Genomic DNA, 18868 nt, shown 5'->3' with positions numbered 1-18868 from the left:
GATTAGATTCCAGTCTGTAACTCACTCCTAGGTATACATTATTCTGTATATAAACCATCTGAACCCCTCGATTAGATTCCAGTATGTAACTCACTCCCAGGTATACATTATTCGATATATAAACCACCTGAACCCCTCGATTAGATTCGAGTCTGTAACTCACTCCCAGGTATCCATTATTCTGTGTATAAACCATCTGAACCCCTCGATTAGATTCCAGTCTGTAACTCACTCCTAGGTATCCATTATTCTGTATATAAACCATCTGAACTCCTCGATTAGATTCCAGTCTGTAACTCACTCCCAGGTATCCATTATTCTGTATATAAACCATCTGAACCCCTCGATTAGATTCGAGTCTGTAACTCACCCCCAGGTATCCATTATTCTGTATATAAACCATCTGAACCCCTCGATTAGATTCGAGTCTCTAACTCACCCCCAGGTATCCATTATTCTGTATATAAACCGTCTGAACCCCTCGATTAGATTCGAGTCTCTAACTCACTCCCAGGTATCCATTATTCTATATATAAACCATCTCAACCCCTCGATTAGATTCCAGTCTGTAACTCACCCCCAGGTATCCATTATTCTCTATATAAACCATCTGAACCCCTCGGTTAGATTCTAGTCTATAACTCACTCCCAGGTATCCATTATTCTGTATACAAACCATCTGAACCCCTCGATTTGATTCCAGTCTGTAACTCACTCCCAGGTATACATTATTCTCTATATAAACCATCTGAACCCCTCGATTAGATTCCAGTCTGTAACTCACTCCCAGGTATCCATTATTCTGTATATAAACCATCTGAACCCCTCGATTTGATTCCAGTCTGTAACTCACTCCCAGGTATACATTATTCTCTATATAAACCATCTGAACCCCTCGATTAGATTCCAGTCTGTAACTCACTCCCAGGTGTCCATTATTCTGTATATAAACCATCTGAACCCCTCGATTAGATTCCAGTCTGTAACTCACCCCCAGGTATCCATTATTCTGTATATAAACCATCTGAACCCCTCGATTAGATTCCAGTCTGTAACTCACTCCCAGGTATCCATTATTCTGTATATAAACCATCTGAACCCCTCGATTAGATTCCAGTCTGTAACTCACTCCCAGGTATCCATTATTCTGTATATAAACCATCTGAACCCCTCGATTAGATTCCAGTCTGTAACTCACTCCCAGGTATCCATTATTCTGTATATAAACCATCTGAACCCCTCGATTAGATTCCAGTCTGTAACTCACTCCCAGGTATCCATTATTCTATATATAAACCATCTGAACCCTTCGATTAGATTCCAGTCTGTAACTCACTCCCAGGTATACATTATTCTATATATAAACCACCTGAACCCCTCGATTAGATTCCAGTCTGTAACTCACTCCCAGGTATCCATTATTCTATATATAAACCATCTGAACCCCTCGATTAGATTCCAGTCTGTAACTCACTCCTAGGTATCCATTATTCTGTATATAAACCATCTGAATCCCTCGATTAGATTCCAGTCTGTAACTCACCCCCAGGTATCCATTATTCTCTATATAAACCATCTGAACCCCTCGGTTAGATTCCAGTCTATAACTCACTCCCAGGTATCCAGTATTCTGTATACAAACCATCTGAACCCCTCGATTAGATTCCAGTCTGTAACTCACTCCCAGGTATACATTATTCTCTATATAAACCATCTGAACCCCTCGATTAGATTCCAGTCTGTAACTCACTCCCAGGTATCCATTATTCTCTATATAAACCATCTGAACCCCTCGATTAGATTCCAGTCTGTAACTCACCCCCAGGTATCCATTATTCTGTATATAAACCATCTGAACCCCTCGATTAGATTCCAGTCTGTAACTCACTCCCAGGTATCCATTACTCTGTATTTAAATCTCTGTCAGAGAGTCAGTACTGATGGTGTGCTGCACTGTCATGAGTGTGTGAGCCCGTCTTTACACTGCTACAACTTTGTGTTAATCCCCCTTTCGCCTCGCTCCTCTTCCCCCAATTCCACTCTTACTAACATTCAACAACCTACTCTAATGTTCGTGCTTTACCCAACCAGTCTTCTTGGACCTGGTGAGCATTGGATCTGGAACGATAGAATCCCTCTCGTGTGGAGTTTGGGAATTCAGCCCATCGAGTTCACAGCTTCCCATCGGCAGCACCCGATCCCTTTAACCCTGCGTTTCCCATGGCTAACCCATTTAAAATGGGTGCCTTTGCACGGTGGGAGCAAACCCACACAGACACGGGGAGAGTGTGCAAGCTCCACACAGACAGTCACCCAAGGCTGGGTTCGAACCCGGGTCCCTGGTGCTGTGAGGCAGCAGTGCTAACTACCGGGCCACAGCACTTGGAGTGGCAATAGCATCTCTGTCCACTCCAAATATTCCCCATCTTATTGCGGACCTGTCCTTACAACTGTGCAGCAATAGAATTAAACATCACTCCGGGAGAAGGCAAAGGGTAATCAGACAGTGGGGCCTGGTCAGAGAGTCAGGAAAATACCTGATACTCCCTCGCACTGTGTCAATATTTGCCTGTATCGGAACAGATTCTAATCTCAGTAAACACAAACAGTCAACTGCAAACTGCTCAGGGCGAACGAGACCTGGTGATGAGCAAGGATTGTCAGAATCTGTCACAGATCCAACTATCGGTCTATCTGGCTGTCACCAGGTTGTACAGCGTGATGGGAAGTGAATGGCAGAGGACATTCTCGCCATGTTGGATGTGCTCTGCAAATATTTCAGCCCAGTGTTGGGAGCTTTACTCTGTATCTAACCCCGTGCTGTCCCTGTCCTGGGAGTGTTTGATGGGGACAGTGTAGAGGGAGCTTTACTCTGTATCTAACCCCGTGCTGTCCTTATCCTGGGAGTGTTTGATGGGGACAGTGTAGAGGGAGCTTTACTCTGTATCTAACCCCGTGCTGTCCCTGTCCTAGGAGTGTTTAATGGGGGACAGTGTAGAGGGAGCTTTACTCTGTATCTAACCCCGTGCTGTCCCTGTCCTAGGAGTGTTTAATGGGGGACAGTGTAGAGGGAGCTTTACTCTGTATCTAACCCCGTGCTGTCCCTGTCCTAGGAGTGTTTAATGGGGGACAGTGTAGAGGGAGCTTTACTCTGTATCTCACCCCATGCTGTCCCTATCTCTGGGAGTGTTTGATGGTGGACTGTATAGAGGAAGCTTTACTCTGTATCTAGCCCCGTGCTGTCCCTGTCCTAGGAGTGTCTGGTGGGGACAGTGTAGAAGGAGCTTTACTCTGTATATAACCCTGTGCTGTCCCTGTCCCTGGGAGTGTTTGATGGGGACAGTGTAGAGGGAGCTCTACTCTGTATCTAACCCCATGCTGTCCCTGTCCCAGGAATGTTTGATGGGGACAGTGTAGAAAAAGCTTTACTCTGTATCTAACCCCATGCTGTCCCTGTCCCTGGGTGTGTTTGATGGGGACAGTGTAGAAGAAGCTTTACTCTGTATCTAACCCCGTGCTGTCCCTGTCCTGGGAGTGTTTGATGGGGACAGTGTAGAGGGAGCTTTACTCTGTATCTAACCCCGTGCTGTCCCTGTCCTGGGAGTGTTTGATGGGGACAGTGTAGAAGAAGCTTTACTCTGTATCTAACCCCGTGCTGTCTCTGTCCTGGGAGTGTTTGATGGGGACAGTGTAGAGGGAGCTTTACTCTGTATCTAACCCCGTGCTGTCCCTGTCCTAGGAGTGTTTAATGGGGGACAGTGTAGAGGGAGCTTTACTCTGTATCTAACCCCGTGCTGTCCCTGTCCTGGGAGTGTTTGATGGGGACAGTGTAGAGTGGTCTGATGTCTCAATATTGGAGCATAATTTCAACATCTGTTCCTCACAAGAAAGCGGGACATGTTGGAGAAGACTATCATAGAACCTCTACAGTGTGGAAACAGGCCCTTCGGCCCAACAAGCCCACACTGACCCTCCGAAGAGTAATTAACCCAGACCCATTCCCCTATTACTCTACATTAACCCCTGACTAATGCACCCAACCTCCACGTTCCTGAACACTGTGTACAATTTCCCACGGCCTGGCGAAGGGCTTCTTGCCCGATTTTCCTGCTTCTGGGATGCTGTGTGACCTGCTGTGCTTTTCCAGCACCTCACTCTCGACTCTATTACCTGGGGCAGACAGGCAAACAGCTCACACTGATAATGGGCAGGTCGGAGATGATGCCAGAAGGACTTCAGATTGGAAATCTGAATGTAGTGAGGCTGCTGAGATGTGTGGGCCAAAGACTGGGGGCTTTGTATGAAACACGGGGTAGAGTGAAGGGACAGTGAGCTGACTGTGTGGTATCTCCCAGACCACAAAAGTGTCGAGTGCGAATTATGGGGCCGTTAGAGGGAGCAAGTTAAGTCATGGCCAGTGGATGAGTCCCAGTTCTGAAAGGGTCTTTGTGAGGCAGGAAGTGACACAATTTGTCGGGGCAATGGTTCCGAGGGTTTGACCCATTGGGTTCGGTGGGAGAAGCTGGGGATGGATTCTCCCCGGGACAGAGAGGGTGGGGACGGAGTGAGGGGAGCGGGGAATCTGATGGGGTGGTCCCAAGCCGTGACACGTGCCACCCCCTGCAAACCCTCCTCGATGTTCTGGAGACGTTGAGGGCTCAGGATCTCAGGCTGCGGTCCTGAAGGATTGGAAAAGGGACCAGCGCTCAAAGGGAAATGAGCTTCCAAGACTCAGGAGATTGAGTGGGGCGGGGGGGGGGGGGGAGGAGGAAGAGGGGATGGGTGGAGTCGGATGGATTGGAGTGCTCTGAAAAACGGGCAGGCAGGTGTTGGATGGGCCGAATGGTCGGTGAGTGATGTTGTTTATCCTTCCAGTCAGGGCGGAACCTGCAGGAATATCAGAACCAGGCCAAGCAGCTCTTCCGGAAGCTGACGGAACATTCTCCGACCCGGTGCACCCTGGAGACCGGGCTCCTGATGTTTCAGTACGTATCACGGAGTGCGGGTTGATGGGTTGGCGTGGGTGTGGTGCAGCAGCGTTACTGTCCAGGGACAACCGAGGGGGAAGAGGGGGTCAATGCCAGAATGTCTGGTCACCCAGGCCATTGGGGATCAACCTTAGCAGAGAGTAACACTGAGGGACATTGGGAAGCTGTTACCCGCCAGTTACTGTGTGGGTGTAGGTGCTGAGAGTAACACTGAGGGACATTGGGAAGCTGTTACCCCCCAGTTACTGTGTGAGTGTAGGTGCTGAGGGTAACACTGAGGGACATTGGGAAGCTGTTACCCCCCAGTTACTGTGTGAGTGTAGGTGCTGAGGGTAACACTGAGGGACATTGGGAAGCTGTTACCCCCCAGTTACTGTGTGAGTGTAGGTGCTGAGGGTAACACTGAGGGACATTGGGAAGCTGTTACCCCCCAGTTACTGTGTGAGTGTAGGTGCTGAGGGTAACACTGAGGGACATTGGGAAGCTGTTACCCCCCCAGTTACTGTGTGAGTGTAGGTGCTGAGGGTAACACTGAGGGACATTGGGAAGCTGTTACCCCCCCAGTTACTGTGTGAGTGTAGGTGCAGAGGGTAACACTGAGGGACATTGGGAAGCTGTTACCCTCCAGTTACTGTGTGAGTGTAGGTGCTGAGAGTAACACTGAGGGACATTGGGAAGCTGTTACCCCCCAGTTACTGTGTGAGTGTATGTGCTGAGAGTAACACTGAGGGACATTGGGAAGCTGTTACCCCCCCAGTTACTGTGTGAGTGTAGGTGCTGAGAGTAACACTGAGGGACATTGGGAAGCTGTTACCCCCCAGTAACTGTGTGAGTGTAGGTGCTGAGAGTAACGCTGAGGGACATTGGGAAGCTGTTACCCCCCAGTTACTGTGTGAGTGTAGGTGCTGAGAGTAACACTGAGGGACAGTGGGAAGCTGTTACCCCCCAGTGACTGTGTGAGTGTAGGTGCTGAGAGTAACACTGAGGGACATTGGGAAGCTGTTACCACCCAGTTACTGTGTGAGTGTAGGTGCTGAGAGTAACACTGAGGGACAGTGGGAAGCTGTTACCCCCCAGTTACTGTGTGAGTGTAGGTGCTGAGGGTAACACTGAGGGACATTGGGAAGCTGTTACCCCCCAGTTACTGTGTGAGTGTAGGTGCTGAGAGTAACACTGAGGGACATTGGGAAGCTGTTACCCCCCAGTGACTGTGTGAGTGTAGGTGCTGAGAGTAACACTGAGGGACATTGGGAAGCTGTTACCCCCCAGATACTGTGTGAGTGTAGGTGCTGAGAGTAACACTGAGGGACATTGGGAAGCTGTTACCCCCCAGTTACTGTGTGGGTGTAAGTGCTGAGAGTAACACTGCGGGACATTGGGAAGCTGTTACCCCCCAGTTACTGTGTGAGTGTAGGTGATGAGAGTAACACTGAGGGACATTGGGAAGCTGTTACCCCCCCCAGTTACTGTGTGAGTGTAGGTGCTGAGAGTAACACTGAGGGACATTGGGAAGCTGTAAACCCCCAGTGACTGTGTGGGTGTAGGTGCTGAGGGTAACACTGAGGGACATTGGGAAGCTGTTACCCCCCAGTTACTGTGTGAGTGTAGGTGCTGAGAGTAACACTGAGGGACATTGGGAAGCTGTTACCCCCCAGTTACTGTGTGAGTGTAGGTGCTGAGAGTAACACTGAGGGACATTGGGAAGCTGTTACCCCCCAGATACTGTGTAAGTGTAAGTGCTGAGAGTAACACTGAGGGACATTGGGAAGCTGTTACCCCCCAGTTACTGTGTGAGTGTAAGTGCTGAGGGTAACACTGAGGGACATTGGGAAGCTGTTACCCCCCAGTGACTGTGTGAGTGTAGGTGCTGAGAGTAACACTGAGGGACATTGGGAAGCAGTTACCCCCCAGTTACTGTGTGAGTGTAGGTGCTGAGGGTAACACTGAGGGACATTGGGAAGCTGTTACCCCCCAGTGACTGTGTGAGTGTAGGTGCTGAGGGTAACACTGATGGACATTGGGAAGCTGTTACCCCCCCAGTTACTGTGTGAGTGTAGGTGCTGAGGGTAACACTGAGGGACATTGGGAAGCTGTTACCCCCCCAGTTACTGTGTGAGTGTAGGTGCTGAGGGTAACACTGAGGGACATTGGGAAGCTGTTACCCCCCCAGTTACTGTGTGAGTGTAGGTGCTGAGGGTAACACTGAGGGACATTGGGAAGCTGTTACCCTCCAGTTACTGTGTGAGTGTAGGTGCTGAGAGTAACACTGAGGGACATTGGGAAGCTGTTACCCCCCAGTTACTGTGTGAGTGTAGGTGCTGAGGGTAACACTGAGGGACATTGGGAAGCTGTAAACCCCCAGTGACTGTGTGAGTGTAGGTGCTGAGGGTAACACTGTGGGACATTGGGAAGCTGTTACCCCCCAGTTACTGTGTGAGTGTATGTGCTGAGAGTAACACTGAGGGACTTTGGGAAGCTGTTACCCCCCAGTTACTGTGTGAGTGTATGTGCTGAGAGTAACACTCAGGGACATTGGGAAGCTGTTACCCCCCAGTTACTGTGTGAGTGTAGGTGCTGAGGGTAACACTGAGGGACATTGGGAAGCTGTTACCCCCCAGTTACTGTGTGAGTGTAGGTGCTGAGAGTAACACTGAGGGACATTGGGAAGCTGTTACCCCCCAGTGACTGTGTGAGTGTAGGTGCTGAGAGTAACACTGAGGGACATTGGGAAGCTGTTACCCCCCAGATACTGTGTGAGTGTAGGTGCTGAGAGTAACACTGAGGGACATTGGGAAGCTGTTACCCCCCAGTTACTGTGTGGGTGTAAGTGCTGAGAGTAACACTGAGGGACATTGGGAAGCTGTTACCCCCCAGTTACTGTGTGAGTGTAGGTGATGAGAGTAACACTGAGGGACATTGGGAAGCTGTTACCCCCCCAGTTACTGTGTGAGTGTAGGTGCTGAGAGTAACACTGAGGGACATTGGGAAGCTGTAAACCCCCAGTGACTGTGTGGGTGTAGGTTCTGAGGGTAACACTGAGGGACATTGGGAAGCTGTTACCCCCCAGTTACTGTGTGAGTGTAGGTGCTGAGAGTAACACTGAGGGACATTGGGAAGCTGTTACCCCCCAGTTACTGTGTGAGTGTAGGTGCTGAGAGTAACACTGAGGGACATTGGGAAGCTGTTACCCCCCAGATACTGTGTAAGTGTAAGTGCTGAGAGTAACACTGAGGGACATTGGGAAGCTGTTACCCCCCAGTTACTGTGTGAGTGTAAGTGCTGAGGGTAACACTGAGGGACATTGGGAAGCTGTTACCCCCCAGTGACTGTGTGAGTGTAGGTGCTGAGAGTAACACTGAGGGACATTGGGAAGCTGTTACCCCCCAGTTACTGTGTGAGTGTAGGTGCTGAGGGTAACACTGAGGGACATTGGGAAGCTGTTACCCCCCAGTGACTGTGTGAGTGTAGGTGCTGAGGGTAACACTGATGGACATTGGGAAGCTGTTACCCCCCCAGTTACTGTGTGAGTGTAGGTGCTGAGGGTAACACTGAGGGACATTGGGAAGCTGTTACCCCCCAGTGACTGTGTGAGTGTAGGTGCTGAGGGTAACACTGAGGGACATTGGGAAGCTGTTACCCCCCCAGTTACTGTGTGAGTGTAGGTGCTGAGGGTAACACTGTGGGACATTGGGAAGCTGTTACCCCCCAGTTACTGTGTGGGTGTAGGTGCTGAGGGTAACACTGATGGACATTGGGAAGCTGTTACCCCCCCAGTTACTGTGTGAGTGTAGGTGCTGAGGGTAACACTGAGGGACATTGGGAAGCTGTTACCCTCCAGTTACTGTGTGAGTGTAGGTGCTGAGAGTAACACTGAGGGACATTGGGAAGCTGTTACCCCCCAGTTACTGTGTGAGTGTAGGTGCTGAGGGTAACACTGAGGGACATTGGGAAGCTGTAAACCCCCAGTGACTGTGTGAGTGTAGGTGCTGAGGGTAACACTGTGGGACATTGGGAAGCTGTTACCCCCCAGTTACTGTGTGAGTGTATGTGCTGAGAGTAACACTCAGGGACATTGGGAAGCTGTTACCCCCCAGTTACTGTGTGAGTGTAGGTGCTGAGGGTAACACTGAGGGACATTGGGAAGCTGTTACCCTCCAGTTACTGTGTGGGTGTAGGTGCTGAGGGTAACACTGAGGGACATTGGGAAGCTGTTACCCCCCAGTTACTGTGTGAGTGTAGGTGCTGAGGGTAACACTGAGGGACATTGGGAAGCTGTTACCCCCCAGTGACTGTGTGAGTGTAGGTGCTGAGAGTAACACTGAGGGACATTGGGAAGCTGTTACCACCCAGTTACTGTGTGGGTGTAGGTGCTGAGAGTAACACTGAGGGACATTGGGAAGCTGTTACCCCCCAGTTACTGTGTGAGTGTAGGTGCTGAGGGTAACACTCAGGGACATTGGGAAGCTGTTACCCCCCAGTGACTGTGTGAGTGTAGGTGCTGAGGGTAACACTGAGGGACATTGGGAAGCTGTTACCCCCCAGTAACTGTGTGAGTGTAGGTGCTGAGAGTAACACTGAGGGACATTGGGAAACTGTTACCCCCCAGTTACTGTGTGAGTGTAGGTGCTGAGAGTAACACTGAGGGACATTGGGAAGCTGTTACCCTCCCAGTTACTGTGTGAGTGTAGGTGCTGAGAGTAACACTGAGGGACATTGTGAAGCTGTTACCCCCCACAGTGACTGTGTGAGTGCAGAGCTCCAAGTGTTGAGCTGAATGACAGCTCCCGAGTCCATCCGTCTGGTCCTACACTGACCAATCCTGTCCCTGCTTGTTAGGCAGCCGGGGAATGTTATTTGCAGCTCAGATCACTTCCTGTTTTGTGACTGCAACGTACCACACTGTGCACTGTTGGGTGCTGAAGCTGATGTTGCATCTGGGGTGTGTCTCATCTAAGGCCCGGGAATTGCAGACCGGGTTACTCTTGACATTCCTGTGTCAGTGGGAATGCTATGGGAAGCACACCTTTCCCACCCACATCATAGAGCCTTTCATCCCTGGCACACCAGCCACACTGCGTTGGACTCAAATTTCCTGAAGGTGTTTGGTATGGTTTCCTTTATTGGTCAGAGTATTGAGTACAGGAGTTGGGAGGTCATGTTGAGGCTGTACAGGGCATTGGTTAGGCCACTGTTGGAATATTACGTGCAATTCTGGTCTCCTTCCTATCGGAAGGATGTTGTGAAACTTGAAAGGGTTCAGAAAAGATTTACAAGGATGTCGCCAGGGTTGGAGGATCTGAGCTACAGGGAGAGGCTGAACAGGCTGGGGCTGTTTTCCCTGGAGCGTCGGAGGCTGAGGGGTGACCTTATAGAGGTTTACAAAATCATGAGGGGCATGGATAGGGTAAAGAAACAAGGTCTTTTCCCTGGGGTCAGGGAGTCCAGAACTAGAGGGCATAGGTTTAGGGTGAGAGGGGAAAGATATAAAAGAGACCTAAGGGGCGACTTTTTCACACAGAGGGTGGTACGTGTATGGAATGAGCTGCCAGAGGATGTGGTGAAGGCTGGTACAATTACAACATTTAAAAGGCATCAGGATGGGTATATGAATAGGAAGGGTTTGGAGGGATATGGGCCGGGTGCTGGCAGGTGGGACTAGATTGGGTTGGGATATCTGGGCGGGTTGGACCAAAGGGTCTGTACATGTCTATGGCTCTCTAACTCTAATTCCCATGGGTTCCTGGATTCCCTACTGAATCATACAGACCAGACAGACTGCAGTTAACTCTGCTGACCAGCGTGGTTCGTTCCTCACCTCCTTTCAGGATTGACTCTTACTTTGAGTTGGAGCACTGTCTCACTGCAAGAGGTTGTGCCGGGTTTTACTGGAATAGAGTGGAACTAGGTATAGAATGTTGGCATTGAGAAATTCAACTTTCTTTGGGGTGTTGACAGGGGGGTAGGTGTGGGGGTGATTGCTTCCCCTGTGTAATCTCAGAGTAAAGGGTCGCACCTTTCAGACAGGGATGGGGCGGAGGAGATGTTCACCTTGCACGAGTCCACTGGGTAGGCCTCAGGCTGGAGTATGGAGTCCCAGGTGTGGTTGGGGAAGCTGTGAGCGCCCGAGGAGGGGTGGGGGGGGGGAACAGGGCAGAAGCGATTTGCAAGGGATGGTTCCAGGGATGCGGAAGGTCAGCGGTGAGCGCAGGTTGAAGAAGGTGCGAGCGGTCCACTCCCTGGAGAGAGAGAGGGAGGTGGGGGGAAAAGCTGAGGCGAGAGGTTTGCAGAGCTGTGAGCGGGCTGCAGGGAGCAGGCGAGGGTGGGGGGGGGGGAAGAGAAACTCGGTGAAAGAATAAAGAGGGTGGGGGGGGGTGGAGGGGAAGTGCTACCTGGAAATGTGATGGAGGTAAGTTCGGTTGAGGGGTTATTGTCCTTGATGTTAAAGATGGAGAAAAGGCAGGAGGTGGGATAGAACCGGTGCAGGCACGATGGGCCGAATCGCCTCGGTCTGCTGCTGTGTCTGCACTGATCGTACAGAGGTGATCTCCGTCCGCATTCCCCCCACCCCCCAACAACCCCGAACCCATTCCATAAAAGCCCCTGCTCACCCTGCATTGCCCGGTGTTGGTTCCCTGACTGTGGGTCTGTCACACTGGGATCTCTCTATCTCTCCGGGCAGCTACCTGATAGACCGGGGGGTCTGCTACTTGGTGCTGTGCGAGGGGAACTACGCCAAAAGGCTGGCTTACGCCTTTCTGGATGACCTTCAGGCTGAGTTCAGTGAGCTGTACATCAGGAAGGTCGCCACTGTCTCCAGACCCTACGTTTTCATCGAGTTTGGTGAGTGAGTGGGCGATGCTGGGGGAGTGGGGGGGGGGTGGGGGGGGATACGGATGGAGAAAACCCAGAGGGGAGGGGGATGGCTGGGAGGTTGGGTGGAGGATCCAACCACCCACCCCGTGGTGCGTAACCCGCAGCCAGATCCGCCCTTTGCCAGGAGAACTCCCGCTCGGTCTCGGCACAGACGGACCGCTTGTTCCCAGAGAACGGGGCGTGCCAACCCGTTCCTGGCCTGGGTTAGCCCCCATCACCACCCTTCCCCCCCAACCCCCACCCCCCACCCCCCCCCCGCCACCGTTGTCAAGGTGGCAGGCTGAGAGAGAGTGGGGGGGGGAGAGCTGTCGGAGGCTTCCATGCTGCAGTCACCAGGACAAAATCGCAAGAATCCCAAATTCCGACTGGAGCACAGGGACAAGGGGTGGGGACCATGGTTCCTGAGTGCATTCGCCATGGCAAGGCCCCGACCAACCTGTTGACAATCTGACCCCTCAGCTGACCACCTAGCCAAACAGCAGCCTTTTCCCATTCAACATAAACACTTGCTCCCCCTGATAAATTGGCATTCTTGCAAAGGTCCTGATGAGGGTCAGGATGGCTCTTTTGTTTTTTGCAGAATAAATGTCTGGGGGTTGACCTCACTTGAGATTAGAATTAGATTCCGTACAGTGTGGAAATAGGCCCTTCAGCCCAACAAGTCCACACCAATCCTCTGAAGAGTAACCTGCCCAGACCCATTCCCCGGACCTATTGCCCCTGGCCAATCCACCCTGACCTACACATCCCTGAACACTATGGGACAATGTAGCACGGCCAATCCACCCTAACCTACACATCACTGAACACTATGGGACAATTTAGCACGGCCAATCCACCCTAACCTGCACATCCCTGAACACTATGGGACAATTTAGCACGGTCAATCCACCCTAACCTACACATCCCTGAACACGATGGGACAATGTAGCACGGCCAATCCACCCTAACCTACACATCCCTGAACACGATGGGACAACTTAGCACGGCCAATCCACCCTAACCTACACATCCCTGAACACTATGGGACAATGTAGCACGGCCAATCCACCCTAACCTACACATCCCTGAACACGATGGGACAATTTAGCACGGCCAATCCACCCTAACCTACACATCCCTGAACACTATGGGACAATTTAGCACGACCAATCCACCCTAACCTACACATCCCTGAACACTATGGGACAATTTAGCACGGCCAATCCACCCTAACCTACACATCCCTGAACACTATGGGACAATTTAGCACGGCCAATCCACCCTAACCTACACATCCCTGAACACTATGGGACAATGTAGCACGGCCAATCCACCCTAACCTACACATCCCTGAACACTATGGGACAATGTAGCACGGCCAATCCACCCTAACCTACACATCCCTGAACACTATGGGACAATTTAGCACGGCCAATCCACCCTAACCTACACATCCCTGAACACTATGGGACAATTTAGCACGGCCAATCCACCCTAACCTACACATCCCTGAACACTATGGGAAAATTTAGCACGGCCAATTCACCCTAACCTACACATCCCTGAACACTATGGGACAATTTAGCACGGACAATCCACCCTAACCTACACATCCCTGAACACTATGGGACAATTTAGCACGGCCAATCCACCCTAACCTACACATCCCTGAACACTATGGGACAATTTAGCACGGCCAATCCACGCTAACCTACACATCCCTGAACACGATGGGGCAATTTAGCACGGCCAATCCACCCTAACCTACACATCCCTGAACACTATGGGACAATTTAGCACGGCCAATCCACCCTAACCTACACATCCCTGAACACTATGGGACAATGTAGCACGGCCAATCCACCCTATCCTACACATCCCTGAACACTATGGGGCAATTTAGCACGGCCAATCCACCCTAACCTGCACATCCCTGAACACTATGGGACAATTTAGCACGGTCAATCCACCCTAACCTACACATCCCTGAACACTATGGGACAATGTAGCACGGCCAATCCACCCTAACCTACACATCCCTGAACACGATTGGGACAATTTAGCACGGCCAATCCACCCTAACCCACACATCCCTGAACTCTATGGGACAATTTAGCACGGCCAATCCACCCTAACCTACACATCCCTGAACACTATGGGACAATGTAGCACGGCCAATCCACCCTAACCTACACATCCCTGAACACTATGGGACAATTTAGCACGGCCAATCCACCCTAACCTACACATCCCTGAACACTATGGGACAATGTAGCACGGCCAATCCACCCTAACCTACACATCCCTGAACACTATGGGGCAATTTAGCACGGCCAATCCACCCTAACCGACACATCCCTGAACACTATGGGACAATTTAGCATGGCCAATCCACCCTAACCTGCACATCCCTGAACACTATGGGACAATTTAGCACGGCCAATCCACCCTAACCTACACATCCCTGAACACTATGGGACAATGTAGCACGGCCAATCCACCCTAACCTACACATCCCTGAACACTATGGGACAATTTAGCACGGCCAATCCACCCTAACCCACACATCCCTGAACACTATGGGACAATTTAGCACGGCCAATCCACCCTAACCTACACATCCCTGAACACTATGGGACAATTTAGCACGGCCAATCCACCCTAACCAACACATCCCTGAACACTATGGGACAATTTAGCACGGCCAATCCACCCTAACCTGCACATCCCTGAACACTATGGGACAATTTAGCACGGCCAATCCACCCTAACCTACACATCCCTGAACACTATGGGACAATTTGGCACGGCCAATCCACCCTAACCTACACATCCCTGAACACTATGGGACAATTTAGCACGGCCAATCCACCCCGACCTGCGCATCTTTGGACTGAGGGAGTACCTCGGGGAAACCCACGCAGACACGGGGAGGGGGGGTAGAATGTGTAACCTTCACACAGACAGTCGCCCGAGGCTGGGCCTGGCGCCGTCAGGCAGCGGTGCTAACCACTGAGCCACTGTGCAACCCCTCAACCCCTCTTTTTGTTGTTGTTTGAAAAGAGCTGAGTGCGGGATGTTTGAGCGTCTGTTTCCCCCCCCCCACCCCCCACACCCCCACCAACCTTGCGGGATGCACAGCGTTGGAGTGGTCTAACGAACGTCCGACTGGGAGGTGCCCGCGTCAGTGGCAGACTGTCCCACCCTCAGTTTACTCCCTGAGCTTGTTGGGTGGGGGGTGGGGAGTGTCGGGGGGTGGGGGGGGGTCGGTGGAGAGGGAGCAGGACCTTCTGGCTGTGGGACCCAGGTGGTTTAATCACACGAGGGTGGGGGGGTGAGGGAGGGGGAATTTCAGGAGGAGGACGGGGGTGGGGGTGAGGGAGGGGGAATTTCAGGAGCAGGACGGGGGTGGGGGGTGAGGGAGGGGGAATTTCAGGAGGAGGACGAGGGTGGGGGGGTGAGGGAGGGGGAATTTCAGGAGCAGGACGGGGGTGAGGGAGGGGGATTTTCAGGAGCAGGATGGGGGTGAGGGAGGGGGATTTTCAGGAGCAGGACGGGGGTGAGGGAGGGGGAATTTCAGGAGGAGGACGAGGGTGGGGGTGGGTGGTGGAGGGGTGAGGGAGGAGGACGAGGGCGAGGATGGGGGGGGGTGAGGGAGGAGGACGAGGGTGGGGGTGGGTGGTGGGGGTGGTGAGGGAGGAGGACGAGGGCGGGGGTGGGGGGGGGGTGAGGGAGGAGGACGAGGGCGGGGGTGGGGGGGGTGAGGGAGGAGGACGAGGGCGGGGGTGGGGGGGGGGGTGAGGGAGGAGGACGAGGGCGGGGGTGGGGCGGGGGTGAGGGAGGAGGACGAGGGTGGGGGTGGGTGGTGGGGGGGGTGAGGTAGGAGGACGAGGGCGGGGGTGGGGGTGGGGGAGGAGGACGAGGGCGGGGGTGGGTGGTGGGGGGGTGGTGAGGGAGGAGGACGAGGGTGGGGGTGGGTGGTGGGGGAGGAGGACGAGGGTGGGGGTGGGTGGTGGGGGGGGGTGAGGGAGGAGGACGAGGGCGGGGGTGGGGGTGAGGGAGGAGGACGAGGGCGGGGGTGGGGGGGGTGAGGGAGGAGGACGAGGGCGGGGGTGGGGGTGGGGGGTTGGTGAGGGAGGAGGACGAGGTTGGGGGTGGTGGGGGGGGGGTGAGGGAGGAGGACGAGGGTGGGGGTGGGGGTGGGGGGTTGGTGAGGGAGGAGGACGAGGGCGGGGGTGGGGTGAGGGAGGAGGACGAGGGCGGGGGTGGGTGTGGGGGGGGGTGAGGGAGGAGGACGAGGGCGGGGGTGGGGTGAGGGAGGAGGACGAGGGTGGGGGTGGGGGGTGGGGGTGGGGGGTGGGGGTGAGGGAGGAGGACGAGGGCGGGGGTGGGGGTGGGGGGTTGGTGAGGGAGGAGGACGAGGGCGGGGGTGGGGGTGGGGGTAGGGGGGTGAGGGAGGAGGACGAGGGCGGGGGTGGGGTGAGGGAGGAGGACGAGGGCGGGGGTGGGGGTGGGGGGGGGTGAGGGAGGAGGACGAGGGCGGGGGTGGGGGTGGGGGGTTGGTGAGGGAGGAGGACGAGGGCGGGGGTGGGGGTGGGGGTAGGGGGGTGAGGGAGGAGGACGAGGGCGGGGGTGGGGTGAGGGAGGAGGACGAGGGCGGGGGTGGGGGTGGGGGGGGGTGAGGGAGGAGGACGAGGGCGGGGGTGGGGTGAGGGAGGAGGACGAGGGTGGGGGTGGGGGTGGGGGTGGGGGTGAGGGAGGAGGACGAGGGCGGGGGTGGGGGTGGGGGGGGTGAGGGAGGAGGACGAGGGCGGGGGTGGGAGTGGGGGGGGGGAGTGAGGGAGGAGGACGAGGGCGGGGGTGGGGGTGGGGGTGGGGGAGGAGGACGAGGGCGGGGGTGGGTGTTGGGGGGGGGTGAGGGAGGAGGACGAGGGTGGGGGTGGGGGTGGGGGTGGGGGGGGGTGAGGGAGGAGGACGAGGGCGGGGGTGGGTGTTGGGGGGGGGTGAGGGAGGAGGACGAGGGTGGGGGTGGGGGTGGGGGGGGGTGAGGGAGGAGGACGAGGGCGGGGGTGGGTGTTGGGGGGGGTGAGGGAGGAGGACGAGGGCGGGGGTGGGAGTGGGGGGGGGGGGAGTGAGGGAGGAGGACGAGGGCGGGGGTGGGGGTGGGGGTGGGGGGTGAGGGAGGAGGACGAGGGCGGGGGTGGGTGTGGGGGTGGGGGAGGAGGACGAGGGCGGGGGTGGGGGGTTGGTGAGGGAGGAGGACGAGGGCGGGGGTGGGGTGAGGGAGGAGGACGAGGGCGGGGGTTGTGGGGGTGAGGGAGGAGGACGAGGGCGGGGGTGGGTGGTGGGGGGGGGTGAGGGAGGAGGACGAGGGTGTGTGGTGGGGGTGGGGTTGGGGGTGAGGGAGGAGGACGAGGGTGGGGGTGGGTGGTGGGGGGGGGGGTGAGGGAGGAGGACGAGGGCAGGGGTGGGGGTGGGGTTGGGGGTGAGGGAGGAGGACGAGGGTGGGGGTGGGTGTTGGGGGGGGTGAGGGAGGAGGACGAGGGCGGGGGTGGGTGTTGGGGGGGGGTGAGGGAGGAGGACGAGGGCGGGGGTGGGGGGTGAGGGAGGAGGACGAGGGCGGGGGTGGGTGTTGGGGGGGGGTGAGGGAGGAGGACGAGGGCGGGGGTGGGGGTGGGGGGGGGTGAGGGAGGAGGACGAGGGTGTGTGGTGGGGGTGGGGGGGTGAGGGAGGAGGACGAGGGCGGGGGTGGGGGTGGGGGGGGGTGAGGGAGGAGGACGAGGGTGTGTGGTGGGGGTGGGGGGGTGAGGGAGGAGGACGAGGGCGGGGTTGGGGGTGGGGGGATGAGGGAGGAGGACGAGGGCGGGGGGTGGGTGTTGGGGGATGAGGGAGGAGGACGAGGGCGGGGGTGGGTGTTGGGGGGGTGAGGGAGGAGGACGAGGGCGGGGGTGGGGGTGGGGGGATGAGGGAGGAGGACGAGGGCGGGGGTGGGGGTGGGGGGATGAGGGAGGAGGACGAGGGCGGGGGTGGGTGTTGGGGGATGAGGGAGGAGGACGAGGGCGGGGGTGGGTGTTGGGGGGGGGTGAGGGAGGAGGACGAGGGCGGGGGTGGGTGTTGGGGGGGGTGAGGGAGGAGGACGAGGGTGGGGGTGGGTGTTGGGGGGGGATGAGGGAGGAGGACGAGGGCGGGGGTGGGTGTTGGGGGGGGTGAGGGAGGAGGACGAGGGCGGGGGTGGGGGTGGGGGGGATGAGGGAGGAGGACGAGGGCGGGGGTGGGGGTGGGGGGGGTGAGGGAGGAGGACGAGGGCGAGGGTGGGGGTGGGGGTGGGAGTGAGGGAGGAGGACGAGGGCGGGGGAGGGTGGTGGGGGTGGGGTGAGGGAGGAGGACGAGGGTGGGGGTGGGTGTTGGGGGGGTGAGGGAGGAGGACGAGGGTGGGGGTGGGGGGGTGAGGGAGGAGGACGAGGGCGGGGGTGGGGGGGTGAGGGAGGAGGACGAGGGTGGGGGTGGGTGGTGGGGGGGTGAGGGAGGAGGACGAGGGCGGGGGTGGGGTGAGGGATGAGGACGAGGGTGGGGGTGGGGGGGTGAGGGAGGAGGACGAGGGCGGGGGTGGGGTGAGGGAGGAGGACGAGGGCGGGGGGTGGGGTGAGGGAGGAGGACGAGGGCGGGGGTGGGGGGGTGAGGGAGGAGGACGAGGGCGGGGGTGGGGGGTGGGGGGGTGAGGGAGGAGGACGAGGGCGGGGAGGGGGTAGGGGGGTGAGGGAGGAGGACGAGGGCGAGGGTGGGGGTGGGGGTGGGAGTGAGGGAGGAGGACGAGGGCGGGGGTGGGTGGTGGGGGTGGGGTGAGGGAGGAGGACGAGGGCGGGGTTTGGGGGGGTGAGGGAGGAGGACGAGGGCGGGGGTGGGGGATGAGGGAGGAGGACGAGGGCGGGGGTGGGTGTTGGGGGGGGGTGAGGGAGGAGGACGAGGGCGGGGGTGGGGTGAGGGAGGAGGACGAGGGTGGGGGTGGGGGGGTGAGGGAGGAGGAC

The 18868-nt window shown here is 56.1% G+C and overlaps 1 protein-coding gene across 1 annotated transcript in view; it reads left to right on the top strand.

Annotated features, from left to right (window-relative positions):
• The window catches only part of LOC140455077 (vesicle-trafficking protein SEC22b-like), a 28221-nt gene extending 16385 nt beyond the window's left edge, over positions 1-11836 (top strand). Inside the window, exons 2-3 of the mRNA XM_072549742.1 lie at positions 4876-4985; positions 11668-11836. Coding sequence (XP_072405843.1) covers positions 4876-4985; positions 11668-11836 — 279 coding nt within the window. The remainder of the gene's footprint in view (positions 1-4875; positions 4986-11667) is intronic.
• The last annotated feature ends 7032 nt before the right edge of the window (positions 11837-18868 follow it).

Source organism: Chiloscyllium punctatum, chromosome 30, assembly GCF_047496795.1.
Source record: "Chiloscyllium punctatum isolate Juve2018m chromosome 30, sChiPun1.3, whole genome shotgun sequence".
Classification (NCBI taxonomy): domain Eukaryota; kingdom Metazoa; phylum Chordata; class Chondrichthyes; order Orectolobiformes; family Hemiscylliidae; genus Chiloscyllium; species Chiloscyllium punctatum.
Note: the sequence above shows the minus strand (reverse complement) of the source record. Positions and strands in the feature narration are given on the sequence as shown.